Here is a 22,293-nt window from a genome sequence, read left to right as displayed (position 1 = left end):
TTTACTAGTGAAAATACAATTACAGATATCAAGAATTATAGTTTTTACTAGTTGAAATACAATTCTTGATATCTAGAATGAGCATTTTAACTAGTAAAAATGTAGTTATTGATATCAAGAATTAGCATTGTTACTAGTGGAAATGTAATTTCTGATATCAAAAATTGCCATTGTTACTAGTATAAATCTAATTCTTGATATCAATAACTATAATTTTAACTAGTGAAAACTGAATTGCTGATATCAACAATTAATATCCTGGAAATGAATAAAAGTTAAAACGGCTTGCCAAATACAGTGTTTGCACAGAAATTGGCTTTAAAAAATGAAACTACCCTGAGAAATGTTCACTAGAGTGGAAAGTGTGACAACTAGCCCCAGTTTCGCATATATATATATATATATATAAATAAATAAATATATATATATATATATATATATATATATATATATATATTTTTTTTTTTTTCACACACACATAGGTGCGTCAGGAATTTTGCAGGGTTAGCACATTGTCGTGAATATGGGCAGGGCACGAAGGTTCTTTCGAGCACAATCTCTCTCCCTCTCTCTCTCTCTCCGCTCCTTTATTTCCACTGTTATTCAGGTTATACTGCTGGACAGGATGCAGTGTCTGGGGACCTGGGTTGTGGGGACACAGTATCCGCAATCTCTGGAAAAACCAGAGTGGGAAAAAGATGAATGTGTTACCTCAACAAAGTCCCATCACACACCTGCACTGCATGTCAGAGGGGCCCCATAGACTCCACATCACATACACAGGTGGTCCGCAAAAAAAAACCTGGCCAGAGAGTGACATTGTTACTCTCCATTTATGTGCAATCAAAAAGTGATTCTGACAGGAAAACAGGAACTGAGAGGAAACAAACTTTGAAGTGATTTAAAGTTTACTGTACTTCCTTGTTATCATTGTTTATGGAGTTCTCGTATTAATATGATAAATGTCTTCCTGATTATATGGGAAAACCAGAGTTTACTTAGGATAAAATGATTAATCAACAATCTATTGTTTGATGTTTATTATCATTCATTTCCTTTGTTGCTCAAAATTTTTCAAATGATCAAGTGGAATGATGTCATTTTTAGTCTCATATACCCTGCATTGTAATAAGAGAATTTCACAACAGGTGACATATAGCTGTATAGAAAGTGTTTTTGACTTCTTTGACATATGCTACAAATTCTTTAAAATGTATTTTCTAGCAGAATCAAAATTAACACAACAGCCATCATAATTATCATCAAATATGAAAGTAAGATGAAAAAGACCTTAAGTGGAATGAAAATTAAAAAAGAAAACAATAAATGTTAAACCTTTCCACTTACTTAAAAAAAAAAAAACATTTAGCAAAATTAAAATGAGGTTGGGTTTTGATACTCAAGTAGTAAGTTTAATTACATAATTTATTAAGATGATGCTTGCTCAGTGATCATGATTAAATGAAAATAATAAAAAAAGCAAAAATATTTATATATTTAATTAGGTAAATTAAAAATGTAAATAACAATCATCTAATTATAATTATTGTTAGGTCTATATAATAATTCACTGGGGTCTTGACACTCATTCACACATCTAAATAGCTGTTAACTGCACATTTATATTGATGTCCAATATGCATAAAGCATTATATCGTCTAAAAAAGAAAGCTTTGCTGCTCTCTAGTGGACGTTTTGTAATGGACACAATTTTGCCAATTTTAACGTAGGCCTATTCTGTGTAGATGTAGGCTAGGCCTACTGTCTGTCTGACTGTAAAGGACTCTCTCTCTCTCTCTCTCTCTCTCTCTCTCTCTCTCTCTCTCTCTCTCTCTCTCTCTCTCTCTCTCTCTCTCTCTCTCTCTCTCTCTCTCTCTCTCTCTCAGAGTAAAGCCAAGTGGAAGTAGCAGGTCGTACTTTTGTCACATACGCTTACTATACAGTGGGGAAGTAGGCGATTTCGGATGCAGCCTGTATGTTCCCTTAATTTTCTCTAACAATACATTTTTATTTTTATTTATTTTTATTTTAAGGGTGCGCGAAGGACTCAGTTAGTCCTCAAATCTCGTTTAGGCTACTTTTAGGCCTACACATTCAAATCTACCGCGTTAAGAGAGTCTCGGGTGCGCTAAACAAAAACATTCTTGCCAGATTTGATTAGGCAGAAGTCAAGGTTTTGAGAGAATACCACCTTAAATTCTTTCGGGTTCGGAGGGATTGTGGTGGAGAGTTTGAGCATTTCAATCATTACCTCTCCAGCTCTTAAAGATTTTATTCCTGTCCATCATCCCATAACTTTTTTTACAGACCCAAAACTCAAATAGGTTTATAATTTGCAATAAACAGGCTACTAATCTATACAGAAATAAAGTATTTTATTGGATAAATTAACTTTTAAAGTTATAGAGACTGAGAAGACATGAGTTTCTGCAGCCTTCCAGATATCTAATCCAAAGTCAAATCAAGGTAGGCCTAACACACTGCATCATTAATATTTTTCTTACATATTGCACACATAATTATTTTTCACACCTAATTTCCATTAAGACATTCTCTGTGTTCCAAAGATTTTAAGCAATTTAAGTAATTTTTGTGTTTGGGATTAGGGTTGAGTGACATTCTCATTCTAGAAAGCATTTGATTGGACAAATATCTGTGTTGTAAACATCTGCTTCATCTCAATTTGATCAATGTTCAGGATCATATACAGTAGATTGAGCTCAAAGACTAAGATTTTGATTTGAGTCTTGAAGGCCTAACAGGATAGAACTACAAAAACATGTATGATTTGTTAACACATCCAAACTTGGAATTGCATCTGCAGAGTAGCTAAATGAATGTGCAAAATGTAGAGATCAGAATAACTGAAGTTTAACTGAAGAAAACCACAGTGCGTATAAAAGGAAAGCACTGTCTTTATAGGGGCTAGTCAACAACATCCTGTGACACAGCTGCTGCTGCGAGCTAAATCTCATCTTCAGAACACTTCACATAGTCTTACAGTTAGGCCTACATGTGGTTGAGCAAGATTTTTAATATTATGATCCATGCATATCTTTTTTATGAGAGATGCCTTTAAAACAGAAAACACAGCTTTCCAAATTCATTTAAATGATTTCCACGAAAGCTTCATTTCTTTAAACGCGTTTACATATTCGGAACTGCTATTTCTGTATTTCTAAGAAATGCTCCTGAACTCCTTATTTACAAATAGCATAGCGTAATACTCATATCATGAATTTGTCTTTCTGAGTGAAAAAGTTACTAAAAATGAGGATGTAAAATTATGTAGTTGTCTGCAACTTTAATGTCTGACTTCACATGCTCATCATATGCATGCCAAGGCATTTGCAGTTTGTGAATTAAGCAATGACAGAGGAAAGGGAGGGAGGGGTATAAGCTAAATAAACACAACTACTGATCTCTATTTATCTCTTTCAACTAATGTGTTCTCTCGGGGGACACGTGACGGGACTAAAATGCAGATTGTGTGTGTGTGTTTGTGTGTGTGTCTGTGTGTGTGGTAGATGGTCTGACTGAGGATGTCTTTGTATGTGTCTGAAAGAGACAAACACTCTTGATTTAGTTTGGAAATTAAGAATCTGAAGTTGGATTATTAAATATATATTACAGGCCACAAAAATGTAAGTACAAACTATATCTCTTTTTTTCTTTAAATATATATTTTACTTTTAGATGTTGCTTTGACCATATAGTAGTAACACTTTCTTTATAAACTATTTTCAAGTATTGTTTAATTTGACACATAATATATGAGGATGCATGTATTCAGTGACCACAATTATTTTTAATGACCTCCGATTATCTGCAAACTATCAACATCATATCGTATTAAAATTGTTTTCTTTGATTGAGTTTAACGTACCGAGCAGTTAAACATGGTAAACACACACACACACACACAAAACTTTATCTTGTTTATCTTTTTCACCAGTTAATAGTTTCGTCCTATGGAATCTGTTTTCATATCACAAGGGTAAGCAGTTACTCATTATGTAATATTTCATATTTTGGTTTATTATTTGTGTGATTGGTTTAATATTTTCACTGGTACTAGAGCACATCGTGTGATCTATTTACTAATGAAAACATTACTGGTTAGGTGTTTTAAAAACTAAAGCAAACTGTGGTGATATCATTATAAGTTTGCCAAATAGTTTTCTTTTTTTCTTCAGCCCCCAGTATGATGCCTTTCTGGACCTTTCTGGATTTTTTCTGGACTATTACTGAACTCCGAGTAGAGAACTGCGGAGACTGACAGCGGCGAATATAGGTGTGATTGCAATTAACAACTCGATTAGTTTTTATAAATCAAAGTTCAACAAACACTGATTAAGAAGATGATTACATCTTATTTTTAAGGATGGGTTGTGCTTGTAGTGACCAGAAACATGGCAAAGACTCAAAGAGTAAAGGGCATGAACATCATAATTCCTCAAATTCTAAAGCATCTCATGTAAGTATTGATTTGTAAAAAAAAATTATGACAAGCTGGATTTTACTCACAATTTGTCTTACTTTGCCCTTTGCGCTTAACAGTGGAGAAACGTCAACTTTAGTCCTTTGCTTTACTCTTGATGAGTGCTGATTCGATCTGTGTTATAGTGCTTGAATATTATGTTCAGTTTATATTATACTCAAATGTATACATTTCTATTACATGTTATCTTTTGAAATACATCTTAGTCAATAAGCAAATGAATAATTTGATTTACAGTTGTCAAGAGATCACAGGAAGCAAAGCAACAATCAAGGTAATACATATGAATTTGTTGTTGCGGAATATGGCATTAGGAGAGCGTTTTTCTTTGAACACTGATTAATCATTGATTAAAAATCATTTGGAATACATCATAGTCATAATGCTGCTGGGCGCAGATCTTGTGTTCAAACTAAAATGAATAAATCTTTAAAGGCCAGAAACTGTCATTACATGTAGTGGTTCACATGTTATGCCATAGAGGAAAATGTTACAGATGGAAGAGATTTATTATGTGTTTATTTGAATTGCATATTTTAACAGATTAAAATTGATTTTCAGATGAAGACATTGTGATTGCTCAACATGACTTCCAGCCTGCTAGTGATACTGATCTTCAATTCAAAAAAGGGGACAGACTCAAGATTATTCAGGAGTGAGTAAACAATATGGATATTTCTTTGATAATATGAGAATAAAATTTAATTCAGCTTCTAGTGTATTATAATAAGAGAAGAGCTCCACTTAAAGAATCGGGTATTTAATTGTGCATAAATCCAAAGACTAAAATCGGTTCGAACTTTGTGAACTTAATGAAGTTTGGATGGCATAGTTGGCAAATCCGTCAATCCGTTTTGCTCCCATTTTATCTCACGTTGTTCCAGGTGGATTATATTTGTATTTATTGTTTAAATTGATCAATGCTAAACGTCAGCTAAAATAATATATAAACACACACGCACGTATACACACAAATAAGACAAAAGACAAGTTTAAAGAGTCAAGTGATTATAAGTAACTAATTGTCCCATGTTTTTTTAGGACTGGTGAATGGTGGTTGGCGAAGTCCTTGGTCACAGGTTATGAGGGATATATTCCAAGTTCATTCGTGGCAAGAGCACAAACATTGGAGGTGGAGAGGTAGGCAAAGATATAATTAATATCATGCATATATTTAAGCAATATCCCATAGAGTGTTGTCGTGTTGTCTGCTGTTGTGAATATCAGCACTGCTGTATTTCATCCGTTGACAAACTAACAAGGGGAGCGTTCTCTGAACTTTGAGGAACGTTCTGGCAAGGTTTTCTCAAAGTTATGAACAAACATTCTTCCAGTAGGCTAATGTTAATAGAACATTCGGTCATATATATATATGAGTCGCATATATATAAAAAATGTTTAAAAAATGTTTTATCATACTCTCATTGGGGTCTGAGCCCCCCTAATATTGAAATCCCAGATTCGCCCCTGAACACTAGCAAAATGGTCTTTGTTAGCTGGGAGGCTACAAATCCTTTCCACTGCTATGCTGTTCATAATAATATCAGGATTCTTGGAATGTCACTCGGAACTAACTATTGTATAATTGGGTCTGTTTTCTGTTCCAGATGGTTTTTCAAGGACATGAGTCGCAGAGACACAGAACGTCTTTTGTTGGCGCCAGGAAACAAACCTGGTGCATTTCTTGTGCGAGAAAGTGAAACAACCAAAGGTCAGATGCCAATAACCTTTAGTGTCCATGTTTTCACGTAATCACTGAATAATTACATCAACATTGCACGACTTAGGACCAATAACAAAAGTGCACAACATTTCAAACAATTTCCATTGCTACAGTGTTTCACTATAAACTTTTCTAGGCACAATGTAGTGCAGCAAGAACTGCGTATGGCATCAGTTAAATTTCTACCGTAAAAAGAAATACGAAAGAAAACACTTCAAGTTATTGGTATAATATAATATTACTGTATTTTCGGTTGTCAAGGTTTTTGTGTTTACCTCAGACAAGTCAAACTAAGTTAATATTTGAAGGAGCACTGGATCCACAGCCTCAAAACTTGATTAAATTTTTCATTGATAATGTGTGCATGCCTGAATTTTTCATCTGCTGCTCTTTTTCAAGTTCACATCATGCAAAGAGCTGAAAGAGCACATGAATGTCAAACTATGTACTGAGATCTGCATGTGCTTTTTCTCAGAGCTTGATGGAAGATATTAATAGCCTTTATTGTTTTATTTGTGTACTTGAGGAGGAAGGGGAAGTGGAGAAACTAGTCTTCACTGGAATTTTCTTGTTTGAATGCAACAACTTTTCTGAGTAAACCTTGTAATGCATAATTTGGTGTGGTCCATAAGCTTGAAACATTGACACTCAATAAATTAGTTTAGTTTGTGTTTATATATAATGTATATACTATCGTTCAAAAGTTTGGGTTAATCTTTTTGGTAGAATTTGTTGATGCTTTTGAAAGAAGCTCACCAAGGCTGCATGTATGTGATAAAAAAATAGTTAAAAAACAAACAAATAAAAATTAATTAACAGTACTACAGTGTGAAATTTAAATATCTAGACATTTATTCATGAAGTTGAATTTTCAGCATCATAACTCCAGCCTTCAGTGTCACATAATGTCTAATATGCTGATTTGCTGCTCAAGAAACATTTATAGTAAGACATGCTTCTGGATCAACATATTTTTCTGAACAACATTCCTGTCTGAAAATTTTGTCCGATCCCTATACCCCTAAACATAACTCTAACAATAATTTATCCCTTAAATCAGAGGGAAATGATAAGTGAATAACACAGATGTAGAAGCAGGAACTCCTGGTTGTAAGCCTAAACTTGACATTAACTGTAAACTTGTCCCTCAAATTTGATTGGTCAACAAATATGTTAATCAAGGAACATGTTGTACTTAGTGAAATCAAGTTCACCCTGTTTCAGTGCCTTAAAATCACATTTTTGAGTATATTTTGGCTGGCTGTGAAGGTGATTTTAAAAAAAATAAGCATGGCGTAATGATCAGCCGTGTTATTTGACTGCTGTTTCTGAATGATCCTCCGCAGGTGCTTTCTCTCTGTCTTTAAGAGACTCCACCCCAGAGCAAGGTGATGTGGTCAAGCACTATAAGATCCGAGCCCTTGATAATGGTGGCTACTACATCTCTCCCGCTACGACCTTTTCTTCTCTTCAAGATCTAGTGAAGTATTACTCCAGTAAGTACTTGAAGCAAAAAAAAACTTTGAGAAAACTGTACCAAGGACCCTTTCTGATTCTTCCACTGTATGCTTTCTGTGGTTGTGGCTCTGAAAACGTGACAAACGGTTGCTTTAACCACCAGATAAATAGGTCAGCTTCAGTCTCAGTTCGTAGTTTAGTCTTTTTATATAACTTTTTACAAGTAACAAAATATTTTTCTACATTCTGATTTGGGCATGTCTTGTGGTTTTCTCCAGACAAAACCAGTAAGCATGGTTTAATTTCTGTCAGATAAGTTGATGCTAGTCTTGGCTTTAATTTGATAGTTTGTGACTCTGCATTCTTACTCTCCTCTGAACATTCTTGTTATTTTCCCAAACTTCTTTATTGAACCTATAGGGTCAGCGGATGGTTTGTGCCAGAGGCTGGGAAGTCCCTGTAAATCCGCTGCCCCTCAGAGACCCTGGGCTCAAGATGAGTGGGAGATTCCCAGAGATACTCTGAAGATGGTGAATAAACTTGGTGCCGGCCAGTTTGGAGAAGTGTGGATGGGTAAGAAGCAGAAGAAAGTTCAGTCACGCAATGTTGCCTTTGGGTAAAAAATCCATATTATTCCCTTTGCAAGCACATGGTTCCTATAAGACGATGATTAAATTGATAATTATAAAGGAATACCTTTGATTAAACTGATTGAAATTTTGTCACACAACAGCCTGGTAGTCAATAATTTTTTTTTTTTTAAATCCGGTATGGTACAACATTTGGATTTTGGAGGACATGTATTTTTGCTCTGGTGAACTACCCAAATACAAATATGTAGAGTCATGTTATTTTGATTTAAAAGTTAATTCAGATGTAATCCAAAGTAGGAGCCGATTCTGCTTTTAGTAATCTGACATCAGCAAAGTCTTTGTGCAAGTCAATGTTGCAGTATTGCCTCCGTATCTTAAAATGACCAAATATTATTTTTCACAATTTAAAGACTTAAGTTAATCAGACACTAAATTTAATACAAATTTGAATTTACAAAAAAATGCACAAAAATGACATTGTATTCTCCTCACTTCAGAGTAAAATTGTAATTATACTGGCCTTGAATTTGTTTGTTCAAGGGCATGTGTTTGTGTGTCATGTGGCTTTGTGTGATACTGTTATATTTTAGCCACACGAATGATAAATTATTTGTACCTCAATGTGGCTTCAACTTTGACCACCAGGTTCAACATTAATCAGAAGTCTCAAAAACCTCTGCCCAAATTTTCTCTACTGTATGTGCTTCTGCAAATCTTCAAAACGTGAATTTTCTTTTAATATTTCTTTAATTCTTTAAATGTTCTTATACCTTTATATATCTTGGTTATTTTTCGTGTTATTTATCTTTTGTATTTGAATTTAATGTATGTAATATAGTGAGGTTTGTGCCCAAAACAAGAACAAACTGATGGAAAACTGGGTTAGAAAAATAAATGTATGACATATTCTCAGAAAACAAGCATTAAAGGGATAGTTTACCCAAAAATTTTAATTGTGACATAATTTACTCACCTTCAAATTGTTCTAAACCTGTATGAGTTTCTTTCTTGTGCTGAAAAGAAAATATTTTGAAGAATGTTTGTAACCAAACCATTTCTGGACCCCATTGACTTCCATAGTATTTTTTGTTCCCTTTCGTTGTCACTCCGAGTTACGTCGGATGACGACGAATGGGGTTTCGCTTAGAAAGCCTATCAACTTCGAGTATTACAAAACGAGCCAATGGCAAAGAAATGCCATGGGTCTGCGGAATTTGCATGGCGTAACTCCGCCCCACCTCGTGGGTATAAAAGGAGGAAGCCGGCAGCAAGCAGATATGTTTTCGCTTCGGAGCCAAGTGTATTCTTCTCTCCACAAGCCATCTCTGAATTGTCAGCTTTACAAACGAGTACCTCGAGTGTTGGTGTGACGGCGATCTACGGCGAGAGCGTGCTTCCTGCTGATCTGTTGCAGTGGTCTGCCAGTCGGTGCGTTTTTCCCCGGGTGCTTCAACACTTGAGTTTTCTCTCACTAAAAGAGCTTACACGTGGCACGTCTTTTTAAAGACGGCTCGCCCGTGCATTTCTGGTTGCAGCGGACTGGTATCGGACTCTGATGGGCACGAGCGCTGTCTAGTGTGTTTGGGCTTTGATCATGCTTGAACAGCGCTCGTGGGTGACTCATGTTCTCGCTGGGAACGTGATCATCGCGTCATATATAGGTCGAGACTCGGTGAACTCGCAAGAGTGAGAGTCCCCTCATCCACCCCCCGATCTTCGGCTGGTGGCCAGGGTGACCTGAGGGTTACGGTCTGGATCTAGGCGCCGACTATGTGTCCGTGACCCCAGCCCCCCTCTTCAATGACGGTGCCCGCTAGTGAACTGCTGATTCCCGCGAGTCTACCCTCTGGTGGCCCGCGTGTTTCAGTTGAAGCTACAGAGGAAGATGCCATGTCTGTTGCAGCATCACTAGGTGGGTTTGAGTCTTCTGGAAGTGAGGGCTCGTCACAGCTGCCACCTTCCGGTGTGCATACGGCTGTGCCTGAGTCTGATCCGGAGATGACGACCATGCTTTCCTGGGACGATGGGTTTTGGGTAAGGCCGCCGACCCTCGTCCACGGCAAACCCCAATACCTCTCTTCCCGGACGTGCATGATGAGATCTCGAAGTCCAAGAAGACCCCCTTGTCTTCTCGGGACCGCTCGCTGATCTCATCCGCCTTTCCTCCCCTCGATGGGGCCGCTGCCCATGGGTACACTGGGGTTCCCCCGGCTGAACGCTCTGTTGCGATGCTATGTGTCCTCAGAGTGCTTCTTCTCGGCGCAATCCTAAGCACCCGCCCGTGGCCTGTAGTTTTTCGTCTACGCTTGTGGCGAGATCCTATAGCGCCACGGGACTGGCAGCCGCCTCACTGCATGCCATGGTCATTCTGCTGGTCCACCTGACCCAGATGCTCATGGACCTGCACGAGGGCGGGACTGACCCAGGGCTCTTCACTGAGCTGCGCGCCGCCACTGACCTTGCTCTCTGAGCGACGAAAGTGGCCGTACGCTCCCTGGGTCAGGTGATGCTCACCAGTCTGTGGCTGAACCTGTCTGATGTGCTGGATGTCGCGCGGACCCGTCTGTCCGACATTCCCATATCCCAGGTCGGCCTCTTCGGCGGTGCGGTTGAGGGCTTGCCCAACAGCTCTCAGCCGCCCATGAGCAGAGTGAGGTTGATTCTGTCCCGACGGCTCCGCCGTCCGCTCAGATCCCTCGTCTGCCCACCGCCGAAGGCGCCCTCCCGCGGCTCCCACCCCGCCCGTTCACGGGCCGTCTCTGGGGGCCGCGGGCGGACGCCACAGCCCTCTCCAGCCCCGCCCCCCGCTACACGCCGGGTTAAGCGGCGCTCGTGAGACGGGCACCTCGGCGATGGAGCGGACTGAGGTTGATTCTGTCCCGACGGCCCCGCCGTCCGCTCAGATCCCTCGGTCTGCCCACTGCCGAGGGCGCCCCCCCGCGGCTCCCACCCCGCCCGTTCACCCGGGTCGGCTCTGGAGGCCGCGGTCGGACGCCACAGTCCTCTCCAGCCCCGCACCCCGCTACACGCCGGGTTAAGCGGCGCTCTTGAGTTGGGCTCCTTAGAGATGGGACTCAGTTCTTTCCAGGAGTTGGTAGCAGGACCACTCCTTTCCCCGGGGAGGGCCGGGGAAGAATCCTTATTCTCCAAAGAGCTGATTCTCCCGTCTCTGAGCACAGAGTTCTCGGACGTCACAGAGCGCCGCCCACAAGCCGTGCTCTCCTCGTCCCCCTCTGTCCCGGAGGTGGTTGACATGGCGTGCCGTCCACGGACCGCTTCGCCGCTGTCCCCCTCTGTCGCCAGACCCCTGGCAGAGCAGGCCCCCGCGGGACGACCAGCCTGGTCCTCCCCTGGCCCCCTCTGCCAGGGCGCGGTTGCTAACTGTGCCCCCTCTCCGGGCCGCTATGCCGTCCACATCTGGGCCAGTTACTCCGCTTCGCTGCCCCTCCGGGGGGACGCCTGTGGCTCGCATGATCCCGTTGGTTCAGTTCCTGGGAGCCTGGCTAGAGCTTCCCCGTCTGTCCCACTGGATCGTGCGTACCGTCAGGCTCGGCTATGCGATTCAGTTCGCACGGTCTCCTCCCCGCTTCAGGGGAGTCCGCTCCACTTTGGTCGGTGGCAATGCCCCTATCATGAGAGCAGAGATTGCCACCCTGCTGGCGAAGGGTGCAATCGAGACTGTCCCTCCAGCCGAGATGAGGTCCGGCTTCTACAGCCCCTACTTCATTGTCCCCAAGAAAACCGGTGGGTTACGGCCAATCCTGGACTTGCGCGTGCTGAACCGTTCCCTTCACAGGATGCCGTTCAAGATGCTCACCGCCAAACGCGTTTTCGAATGCATACGGCCCCAGGATTGGTTTGCAGCGATCGACCTGAAGGACGCCTACTTTCATGTCTCCATTCTTCCTCGACACAGACCGTTCCTCCGGTTTGCTTTCGAGGGGCAGGCATACCAGTACGCGGTTCTCCCTTTCGGGCTAGCCCTGTCTCCTCGCATCTTCACGAAGGTCGTCGAGGCGGCCCTTGTTCCCCTTCGAGAACAAGGGGTTCGCATCCTGAGTTATATCGACGACTGGCTGATCCTAGCTCACTCTCGAGATCAGGTTTGCGAACACAGGGACCTAGTGCTTCGGCACCTAGCCCGTCTGGGCCTTCGGGTCAACTGGGAGAAGAGCAAACTTTGCCCCGTGCAGAGGATCTCTTTTCTCGGTATGGACATCGACTCGGTCGCCATGTCCGCGCAGCTTACGAGCGAGCGCGCGCAGTCACTGCTGACTTGCCTAAGACAATTCGAGGGCAAGAGTGCGGTTCCACTGAAACTTTTTCAGAGGCTCCTGGGGCATATGGCATCTGCAGCCGCGGTCACGCCGCTCGGATTGCTTCATATGAGACCGCTTCAGCTTTGGCTTCGCGACCGAGTCCCGAGGTGGGCATGGCAACACGGCACGTTCCGAGTACCAGTTACTCCGACCTGCCGTCAGTTCTTCACCCCGTGGGCGAACCTCGGTTTTCTCAGGGCCGGTGTCCCCCTGGCACGAGCTTCCCGGCATGTTGTTGTCTCAACAGATGCCTCCACCACGGGCTGGGGCGCCATGTGCAATGGACATGCTGCTGCGGGCTCCTGGACAGGACCCCAGCGGCTGTGGCATGTCAATTGCCTCGAGTTGTTGGCAGTACGCCTTGCCCTGCACCGCTTCCGGGCGTTGCTCAGGGGTCAACACGTACTAGTCCGTTCAGACAATACCGCCACTGTGGCGTACATCAACCATCAAGGTGGTCTACGCTCCCGCCGTATGTCACAACTCGCTCGCCACCTCCTCCTATGGAGTCAGAAGCATCTGAGGTCGCTTCGAGCCATCTTCATTCCCGGAGCGCTGAACTGTGCAGCCGACGAGCTCTCACGGCTTCAGCCCCTCCCTGGAGAATGGCGACTCCATCCCCAGTCGGTTCAGCTGATTTGGGACCAGTTCGGGGACGCGCAGATAGATCTGTTTGCCTCTCACGACTCGACCCATTGCGCCCAGTTCTATTCCCTGACCGAGGGCACGCTCGGCACGGATGCTCTGGCGCACAGCTGGCCGCAGGGCCGCAAGTATGCGTTTCCCCCAGTGAGCCTTCTTGCGCACACTTTGCGCAAGGTCAGGGAGGACGAGGAGCAGGTCATTCTGGTTGCCCCTTACTGGCCCAACCGGACCTGGTTCCCCGAACTAGTACTCCTCGCGACAGCACCTCCCTGGCCGATCCCTCTGAGGAAGAACCTTCTTTCTCAGGGACGGGGCACCCTATGGCACCCTCGTCCCGATCTTTGGAACCTCCACGTGTGGCTCCTGGATGGGACGAGGCAGGTTTGAGTACCCTACCACCAGCGGTGGTGGCTACCATCACTTCCGCTAGAGCGCCGTCCACGAGACACGTCTTGCGTTGAAGTGGAACCTCTTCGTCAACTGGTGCTCTTCTCACCGAGAAGACCCCCGGAGATGCTCGATCAGTGTTTTGCTTTCCTTCCTTCAACAGGGGCTGGAGCGAAGGCTGTCTCCCTCCACCCTGAAGGTCTATGTTGCCGCCATTGCCGCACATCATGACCTCATCGAAGGTAAGTCGGTGGGGAAGCACGACCTGATCATCAGGTTCCTGAGAGGAGCGAGGAGACTGAATCCTCCTCGTCCTCCTCTCGTTCCCTCTTGGGACCTCTCAGTGGTTCTAACTGCCCTGAAGAGTGCTCCCTTTGAGCCCCTGCAATCAGTCGAGCTTAAGTTCCTGTCTATGAAGACAGCGCTCCTGGTTGCACTGGCCTCCATCAAGAGGGTTGGGGACCTGCACGCATTCTCCGTTGACGAAGCGTGCCTGGAATTTGGGCCGGCTTCCTCTCACGTGATCCTGAGACCCCGGCCTGGATATGTGCCCAAGGTTCCTACCACTCCCTTTCGGGACCAGGTGGTGAACCTGCAAGCGCTGCCCTCGGAGGAGGCAGACCCAGCCTTGGCACTGCTCTGTCCAGTACGCGCTCTCCGCGCCTATGTAGACAGAACGCAGTGTTTCAGGACCTCAGACCAGCTCTTGTCTGTTATGGTGGGAAGCTGAAGGGAAAGGCTCTCTCCAAGCAAAGGTTGTCTCTCTGGATAGTGGACACCATTGCTTTGGCTTACCAGCAGCAAGGTCGACCGTGCCCCCTTGGTGTGACTGCCCACTCCACCCGGAGTGTGGCGTCCTCTTGGGCTCTAGCGCATGGCGCCTCGCTAACAGACATCTGCAGAGCTGCAGGCTGGGCGACACCTAACACATTCGCCAGATTCTATAATCTCCGAGTGGAGCCTGTGTCCTCTCGTGTACTCGCTTCAACCAGCTAGTACCGGACCCGCTCAGGTGTCTTCGCTTGCTCGCCATTCCACTCCACGGACTGGATACGTGCGATATTTTTCTCAGGTGAGCTTCTCCGAAAGCCCTGAGCTCCTCCAGCACTCCTGACGTCGGCGCCAGTGTCTATTGCCTGTGCGTCGGCTAGGTGCCTCCCGTGTGCATGGTCCCTCCTCTGAGCGACCCCCACATGTGTATTTCCACTGTAAGCCTCTCTGAGCGTGTGTCTTTCCCTTGGCAAGCCACCTTGCCACCCCTGGGGTTGAAATATTCCACCTGCGGCTGGACACCCCAGTGTTTTCCATATGCTTCCTTCGGGTCATATGTGTATTCTCTAAGTCCCCCCCCTCCGGGCTGGCATTAATTGCATACTTCCCCTAAGCTTGGGATATGCTTCCCAGTGTACCTTGGTATTCCTGTGTTATATGGAGTCCTTTGTCCAGGCTGACAGGGATCTCGATTTACGCAGGGCACTGGAAGACAGCTGAGAAGGTGGCGTGATTAGACTGGTAACCCCATTCGTCGTCATCCGACGTAACTCGGAGTGACAACGAAAGGGAACGTCTACGGTTACGTATGTAACCCTCGTTCCCTGAGTAGGGAACGGAGACGTTACGTCTGCCTGCCACTTTCCGCTGTACCGCGGGGATCGCCTGAGCTCAGTCTTGGCTCCTCAGCGAAGAAACATATCTGCTTGCTGCCGGCTTCCTCCTTTTATACCCACGAGGTGGGGCGGAGTTACGCCATGCAAATTCCGCAGACCCATGGCATTTCTTTGCCATTGGCTCGTTTTGTAATACTCGAAGTTGATAGGCTTTCTAAGCGAAACCCCATTCGTCGTCATCCGACGTAACGTCTCCGTTCCCTACTCAGGGAACGAGGGTTACATACGTAACCGTAGACGTTTTCCATACTATGGAAGTCAATGGGGTCCAGAAACTGTTTGGTTACAAACATTCTTCAAAATATCTTCTTTTGTGTTCAACAGAAGAAAGAAAATCATATAGGTTTGGAAAAACTTGAGTGTAAGTAAAAGATGGCACAATTTTCATTTTTGAGTGAACTATCCTTTTAATATCTTTGACAATTGTGTTTCTCGAGTAAATTTATCTTGTTTTAGGGGTGTTTACATATATATTATGATTATATATTTTTTTTACAGCATATCTGATAATTAAGTATTGATTCTAGGCCCTTTCTCAAGAATCAAACCATATATCTGTAGTATTATCTGTCATGAAAATTGTGTTTATTGAGCTGCCGTAGATCGATGTGGTTTTCTTCGCAAGTTTATTTAATAAACCTGCATTTGCCTGTGGCTCTTGTTTGTAGGGTTTTACAAAAACAACCAGAAAGTCGCCATCAAGACTTTGAAGGAAGGCACCATGGAGCCAGAGGCCTTCCTACAGGAGGCGAATCTGATGAAGCAGCTCCAGCATGAGAGACTGGTCAAATTGCACGCTGTAGTCACCAATGAGCCCATCCTCATTGTCACAGAATACATGGCTAATGGCTAGTATTAACACAACATTATTAGTTCTAAACCATTTTTTTAATTTATTATTAAATTATGTTGTGACTGACCAAACCATACAATTGTTCTTGTCTTATTCCAGGAAGCTTGTTAGACTTTCTGAAGACAGATGATGGCCATAAATTAAAACTTCCCAAGCTGATTGATATGGCTGCTCAAGTAAGAATAATTTAATTTTTATGATTTCCCTTGATTGTCTTCATTGCTTAGTAGCAATTTATATTTCTCTTGCAATGTACAGTAGTGGCCAAAATTGATCTCTGGTCTAGGAAAACTGACATCTTTACCATTTATTCAAATATTATTAAAAATTTGTTAAAGATTTTTTTTAAACATATTGCGTGGTCGTGCTTAAAGTGAATTGTTTAATTTGTGAGAACAATGAAATATGGCAATTTGTGCGGGCATAATTTTTTGGCCAGGCTGTCTTACAAAGAAATTATTAATACATGCAAAAACAAAAGAGAAACAATGAAATATTAATAACTGGAAATATTATAGATGAAAATGTTTGCTTTTTCCTGTGAGCTTTTTGTTATATGGACTTCCGTAGCTATAGTTTTCCTGTTTTTAATTTTTTTTTAGAGAAATACCTTGTAAATACAGCATAAATACACACACACACACACACACACACACACACACACACACACACACACACACACACACACACACACACACACACACACAAACACACACACACACATTTATATATTTTTCTTTTTTTCTCATATTTTGATAGTTTAATACAACGCATTGACAGGCGACGATAAGCCTTTTCATAAATGTGATGTAGAACAAAGATGCATGCATGGAAAACAAACTCATAATTTGATGGTAGCCACAGGAACACACACAAAAAAAATGCTGCCTTAAAGTGGTGAAAAAGGCAAATTTCATATATTCCTCAAATTTTGATGGCTTATTCAAAATTTTAGGGTCATTAAAAACAAAGATCCCCTCCGGAAATCAGTTTTGGCCACTACTGTAGATTTGAAACATCATGGAAATCTGTACACCTATGGTATATTAATTTCAACTTCTGAAACTATTTTAAGTACTCCTTTGCACTCTCAGGGACATGTAGAGGAAATGGTCTTTGGTTTTGTAGACACATGGTCTGAACATTTATAGATCTGAACACTTCTAAAAACCGCCACAAATTTAGATTAATATCTTTTTGGCAGGATATTACGTAAATTTTTCCGACCTGAAGCCCCTACCATGCATGACTGTGATCTCGCTCTCTGTGCAAAAGCAACTTCCTGTTAGAGACCACTTTGTTGATGCTGTCTGTTTTGGTCGGCATTGCAAATATAAATGCAATGATATATAAATGCAAATGCTTTATGTATATGTTTGCAAATTCACTTTAAGGTTAATTTTGAGTTCAAAACTTCTAGAATTTTTATCTGAATTCAACCTAAAAATCCTGTGTACACTGTAAAAAAAAAGTTGGTGACTGAAGTACTATCAATGTTTAAGTCATTTCAACTTACATTTACTTTTAGTTAAGGCAATGTAAAAACATACGTTGTCATATTTTTTTTTTTACAGAGTAGATGAATTTGTGATTTATTTTACAGTGTCCTTGTTACACATTGTACATGTACTTACTACTAGTAATAACATTACACATAATTACAATCAATCAAACCTAAACAAAAATATTTTGGGTTGATTTTAATAATATCATATTTTTATAGTAGCTATTAAATTAGCATCTAGTTGTGTAATTGTGTTTTGATCTTACAAATGAACCACAATCCCGCATACAGTATAGCCTAAATTATATTTAACCTAATTTAGAAAAAAATGTTTTAGTGGTAAATGATGATTGTAACTGCACATTTAACTCTCTTTATGTAACAGATTGCAGAAGGCATGGCTTACATCGAGAGGAAAAACTACATTCACAGAGATTTGCGTGCCGCTAATATTCTCGTCTCTGAGACCCTGCACTGTAAGATAGCAGACTTTGGCCTTGCCAGGATCATAGAAACTGAATACACTGCACAAGAAGGTCAGTTCACTAGCTTATTCCCACAATGCAGTGCTTTTTTCCAGTGCAACAAATTAATTGGCACCAGTCATTATTGACATTTGATTTCTAATACGATTAACTGACATATCTGACCTTTTAAGGTTGGTTACGACCTACTGACGTTCAAAAATAGCATTTTTCCATGTTGAGATTTGCCACTTTTACCACTTTAAGGCAGATTTTTTTGTCCTTGTGGCTTTATTTATAGAACTGATACTATCAAATTAGTGCGAGTTAATTTTCCATGCATGCATCTCTGTTCCACATCACATTTATGAAAAGCTTATTGTTGCATGTCAATGTGTCTTATTTACCGATCAGGTGCGAAGTTCCCTATTAAGTGGACGGCCCCTGAGGCCATCAACTTTGGTACTTTCACCATCAAGTCTGACGTCTGGTCCTTTGGAGTTCTTTTGACAGAGACTGTCACATATGGCAGAGTACCGTATCCAGGTAATGGGGATTTCTTGGGTTTCACTTCCCATTCAGAACTGTGTAGGATAGATGGGTAGGTCTTTAATCTGGCTGTGCTTTCCTCACAATTTCAGGTATGACAAATCCGGAGGTGATCCGTAACCTTGACAAGAGCTACAGAATGCCGTGTCCTGATGGATGTCCAGAAGAGCTCTATGACATCATGCTGAATTGCTGGAAGGAAAGGCCTGAGGACAGGCCAACTTTTGACCACCTACAGGACACACTCAATGACTTTTTCATTGCTACTGAGGGCCAGTACGAGATGCAGCCATAGCCTCCATTCTGAAATATGAATGAATTGATGAACTGAAAAGGGGATAAAAGAAAAGGGGGTACAAAAACGCATGAAAGAAATGAAAGGATGGACTAAACACCGGACCAAACAATGGATTATGGGGAATATACTAGAGCAACAACAAGATTGCGTCCTTGTATATCTGTAAAAAAAAAAAAAGTACACTTATGTCACTGTTGTCAAGGTTTAGTGTATTTCTAAGATTTGTTTTTTGGTTGTCTTATGGTATTTTTTTTAAGTCACCATGAAATCAAAATGGACAAATCTTATTTTTTTTGGAATATTGCAGTATTTATTATAAATGATTTATCCGTGCACAACTTTTCTTTTCTTTTTTTAAAATTCATGTGCCCTCTATCACAACTTAATATAAAAACAACTGTAAGTAGGCCATTTGTTTGATTCCACCAAAAAATATGAACACAGTGGCTCTGTGGTTTGTTTGAGCCCAACACAGCATCACTGGCTCAACCAATGGCATGAGATTGGGGCGGAGCTATCTGTTTATCCAATCAGTTTGAAGACGGGGTGAGTGTTTCACAAGTTATTATTTATGCAATTAAATTTGTTGATGCTAGTTTCACAGAAATTACACACTCCAGCTTTTGGAAAATTCTGAATTATGACACATTTGTTTTTAACAGTCAGTAAACAAGATCTTCTTATATCTTACTCTGAAGTTTCAGTTAAACCATACACATTACCTATGAACTCTGAACTGATGTGGATGTGTTTTAAATAAACTGACTACAGGAAACCATAAAATGAACATAGTCATTATAAGACTTCCTCCTGAGATAACAGACTTTTAATGTTCCGTTAGGGATAGATTAAAGAGTTAGATGACAGTGAAGTAGTTTGTGATTATCTGATCACATACACTACTGTTTAAAATTTTGGGGTTGACAATTTTTATTTTTATTTACTTTTTTGAAAGACTCTGATGTTCAACAAGGCTGTATTTATTTGATCAAATATATACAGTAAAAGCAGTAATATTGTGAAATAGTATACAATTTCAAATAACTGTTTTACATTTTAATATATTTTAAAATAAAATTTATTCATGCAGCTGAATTTTCAGCATCATTACTCCAGTCTTCAGTGTCACATGATCCTTCAGAAATTATTCTAATATGCTGCTTAAAATGTTTGGAAACATTATACATTATAAATGTGTTTACTGTCCCTTTTGAACATTTTAATGCATCCTTGCAAAATAAAAGTAGGATTTCTTTCAAAATGAAATAAAATCTTACTGACTCCAAACTTTTAAATAGTAGTGTATAACATTAGTATGATCATCATATAATGAGATATGTTCATCCTTAGGAAACAAATTTTACATAATATCCAAATAGTTCTGGAAAGCTATTAAGAATAGCCTACATGTTTTCCAAAATGTTCACTTAAAAGAAGGTGCAATCATAAACTTAACTGATATTTTAAATTGCATACTGTTCATTTAAAAATCTTGGGAGCACGGTTCTCTATATTTCACGGTGTAAATCTCTGGTTGCTCAGATGAATATGAGAAATGCTCAGCATTCGTACAGCACTGCTCCCTCTCTTAAACTCACCCCTGGGGCTTTTATATGTTTAGAGATAACTGAGTGAGAATGCAACCAACACCCAAGAGCTGCTCCTGTGGTTTCCTGCCTGCCAGTCAGCAGCTGAAACAGGAAGCAGTGAGTCAGCATTCCTCTCACGAAAAGCACTCTATGGCTCGGAATTCCAAACACGCTGCAGAAGTTTTTCCCAGCATTCATGCAAAATCAAAGGTGGCCAATTAAGCAAAATATTTCTGTGAACTGCATGCTGAAACCTTTTGAGTAATGCTCTCAAGCTGTGTTAATGATGCAGGACAAACTTCCGCAACCTTACTTGATATCTGTTCATATATTTAGTAGTGTTGCTTTGATGGAATGATCATATTTAACAGGGGCTGATCAATGAACTGCCTCTTCAGTTACGAGGCTATGTTGACTATAACAGAGGTAATGAATCATTATCCAGAGCGTATAACCTGTCATACTTTTTTTCATTATCTAGCTTTTCACTGCAATATTAGATGGATGTATCATTAGATTTGTGAAATGCATATGCATATATGAGTGTTTTATATATATATATATATATATATATATATATATATATATATATATATATATATATATATATATAAATAAGACAAATTAGAGGATTAGACTTGAAATCAGCAAGCTCTCCGTGTTGGCCAGCCCTCACTAAGCAGTGTGATTTATGTATGGACCAATTATTCTAATTATTCTCATCATCACAAATTGCTTGTCTGCAAAAACGTCAACCCATTATAAAGATTACAGAAGGTTTTCTCTGAAAAATATACAATGAGCACCTCTTCGATTTAAACATCCAGTTTGGCCATGTTCCAACAGCTAGGCTGCAAAAAATCTCTTTATGGTTCCAATTACTTACATTATCTCCTGGCAGGAGCAAACTGTCTGATATTGAATCTTTAAGTCCCCAGAAAAGAAAAAAAAGCCTATAAATATTATACAACTGTAAAATCCATTTGATTATCAGTGTCATATGCACTTTTAGCCAGGATCAGTTACAAATGATTTAATTTGCAACACAGCTTTCTGTGTGCTGAACCATTCACTCTGCTTTGTGAACGTTTTGATAATGTAGAACTAAAAATGTATTTAAAAAGTTTGAAGGAGGGTGATTATATTTAAATGTTTAAAGGAGGGTGACTATATGTAACTTAAACTAAAACCATACAAATTTAAGGTATACAATTAGTTTTGTTGAAAATTAACAAAATTGGAATAATGAGTCAATAAAACTTTAAAAATGACAAAAACCTGACAAAATTACTTAAAATTTAACAAAAGTAAAGTCAAATTATTTAAAAATATGATAAAGAATAGTCATTGGACTCCTATTGGATTTTGGGTGTTTTTGAAGTCTGAGTTAGAAAAGATATAATAACCTCAGTCAGAAAATGCTTAGTTCCAGCTTTTTGATGGCTGGCCTGGAAATGATGAGTTATAAATGAAGTTGATGCACCTACACATTTCCTCTTTCAATCTGTCTCAGATATTTCCACCAGGGGGTATTCAAGCACAAGAATGATTTTGTGTTAGCCTGCTTGTAGCATTGAACATCTGTTGACTGTAGCCTCTGATAATGTGCCAGATCACATTATTTGACGACATCATTTTTACATCTCTGGTCAAACGCTGCACTTTTCTTTTGAAACTTGCAGTGACAGTGAGCCTCAATATCTCTTAATTGGATACTGACACACACTGTCTGAGGCAAAACTA

At 41.0% G+C, this 22,293-nt stretch overlaps 1 protein-coding gene across 4 annotated transcripts; it reads left to right on the top strand.

The window, feature by feature from the left end:
• Positions 1-1,937: 1,937 nt before the first annotated feature.
• blk (BLK proto-oncogene, Src family tyrosine kinase) lies at positions 1,938-20,071 on the top strand. 4 transcript variants are annotated; one of them, XM_077220828.1, is made up of 15 exons: positions 1,938-2,466; positions 3,956-3,997; positions 4,197-4,294; positions 4,384-4,477; positions 4,739-4,775; positions 5,063-5,156; positions 5,543-5,641; positions 6,109-6,212; positions 7,571-7,720; positions 8,103-8,255; positions 15,962-16,141; positions 16,246-16,322; positions 18,036-18,186; positions 18,529-18,660; positions 18,756-20,071. In XM_077220828.1, exons 4-15 carry the CDS (start codon positions 4,385-4,387, stop codon positions 18,956-18,958), a joined length of 1,473 nt encoding a protein of 490 aa, XP_077076943.1. In that variant the 5' UTR covers positions 1,938-2,466; positions 3,956-3,997; positions 4,197-4,294; position 4,384; the 3' UTR covers positions 18,959-20,071. The 4 variants fall into 4 exon arrangements, with proteins under 4 accessions (XP_077076943.1, XP_077076942.1, XP_077076945.1 ...); XM_077220827.1 differs by lacking the exon at positions 1,938-2,466 and adding an exon at positions 3,433-3,644; XM_077220830.1 differs by lacking the exon at positions 1,938-2,466 and adding an exon at positions 3,436-3,644 and having other exon boundaries at positions 15,962-16,145; positions 16,250-16,322.
• The last annotated feature ends 2,222 nt before the right edge of the window (positions 20,072-22,293 follow it).

The sequence above is a fragment of the Siphateles boraxobius genome, unplaced genomic scaffold (assembly GCF_051911475.1).
Source record: "Siphateles boraxobius isolate OS27281-9 unplaced genomic scaffold, OSU_SipBor_1 8, whole genome shotgun sequence".
Classification (NCBI taxonomy): domain Eukaryota; kingdom Metazoa; phylum Chordata; class Actinopteri; order Cypriniformes; family Leuciscidae; genus Siphateles; species Siphateles boraxobius.
The sequence above is the reverse complement of the archived record's forward strand: the minus strand, read 5'-3'. Positions and strand labels throughout refer to the sequence as shown.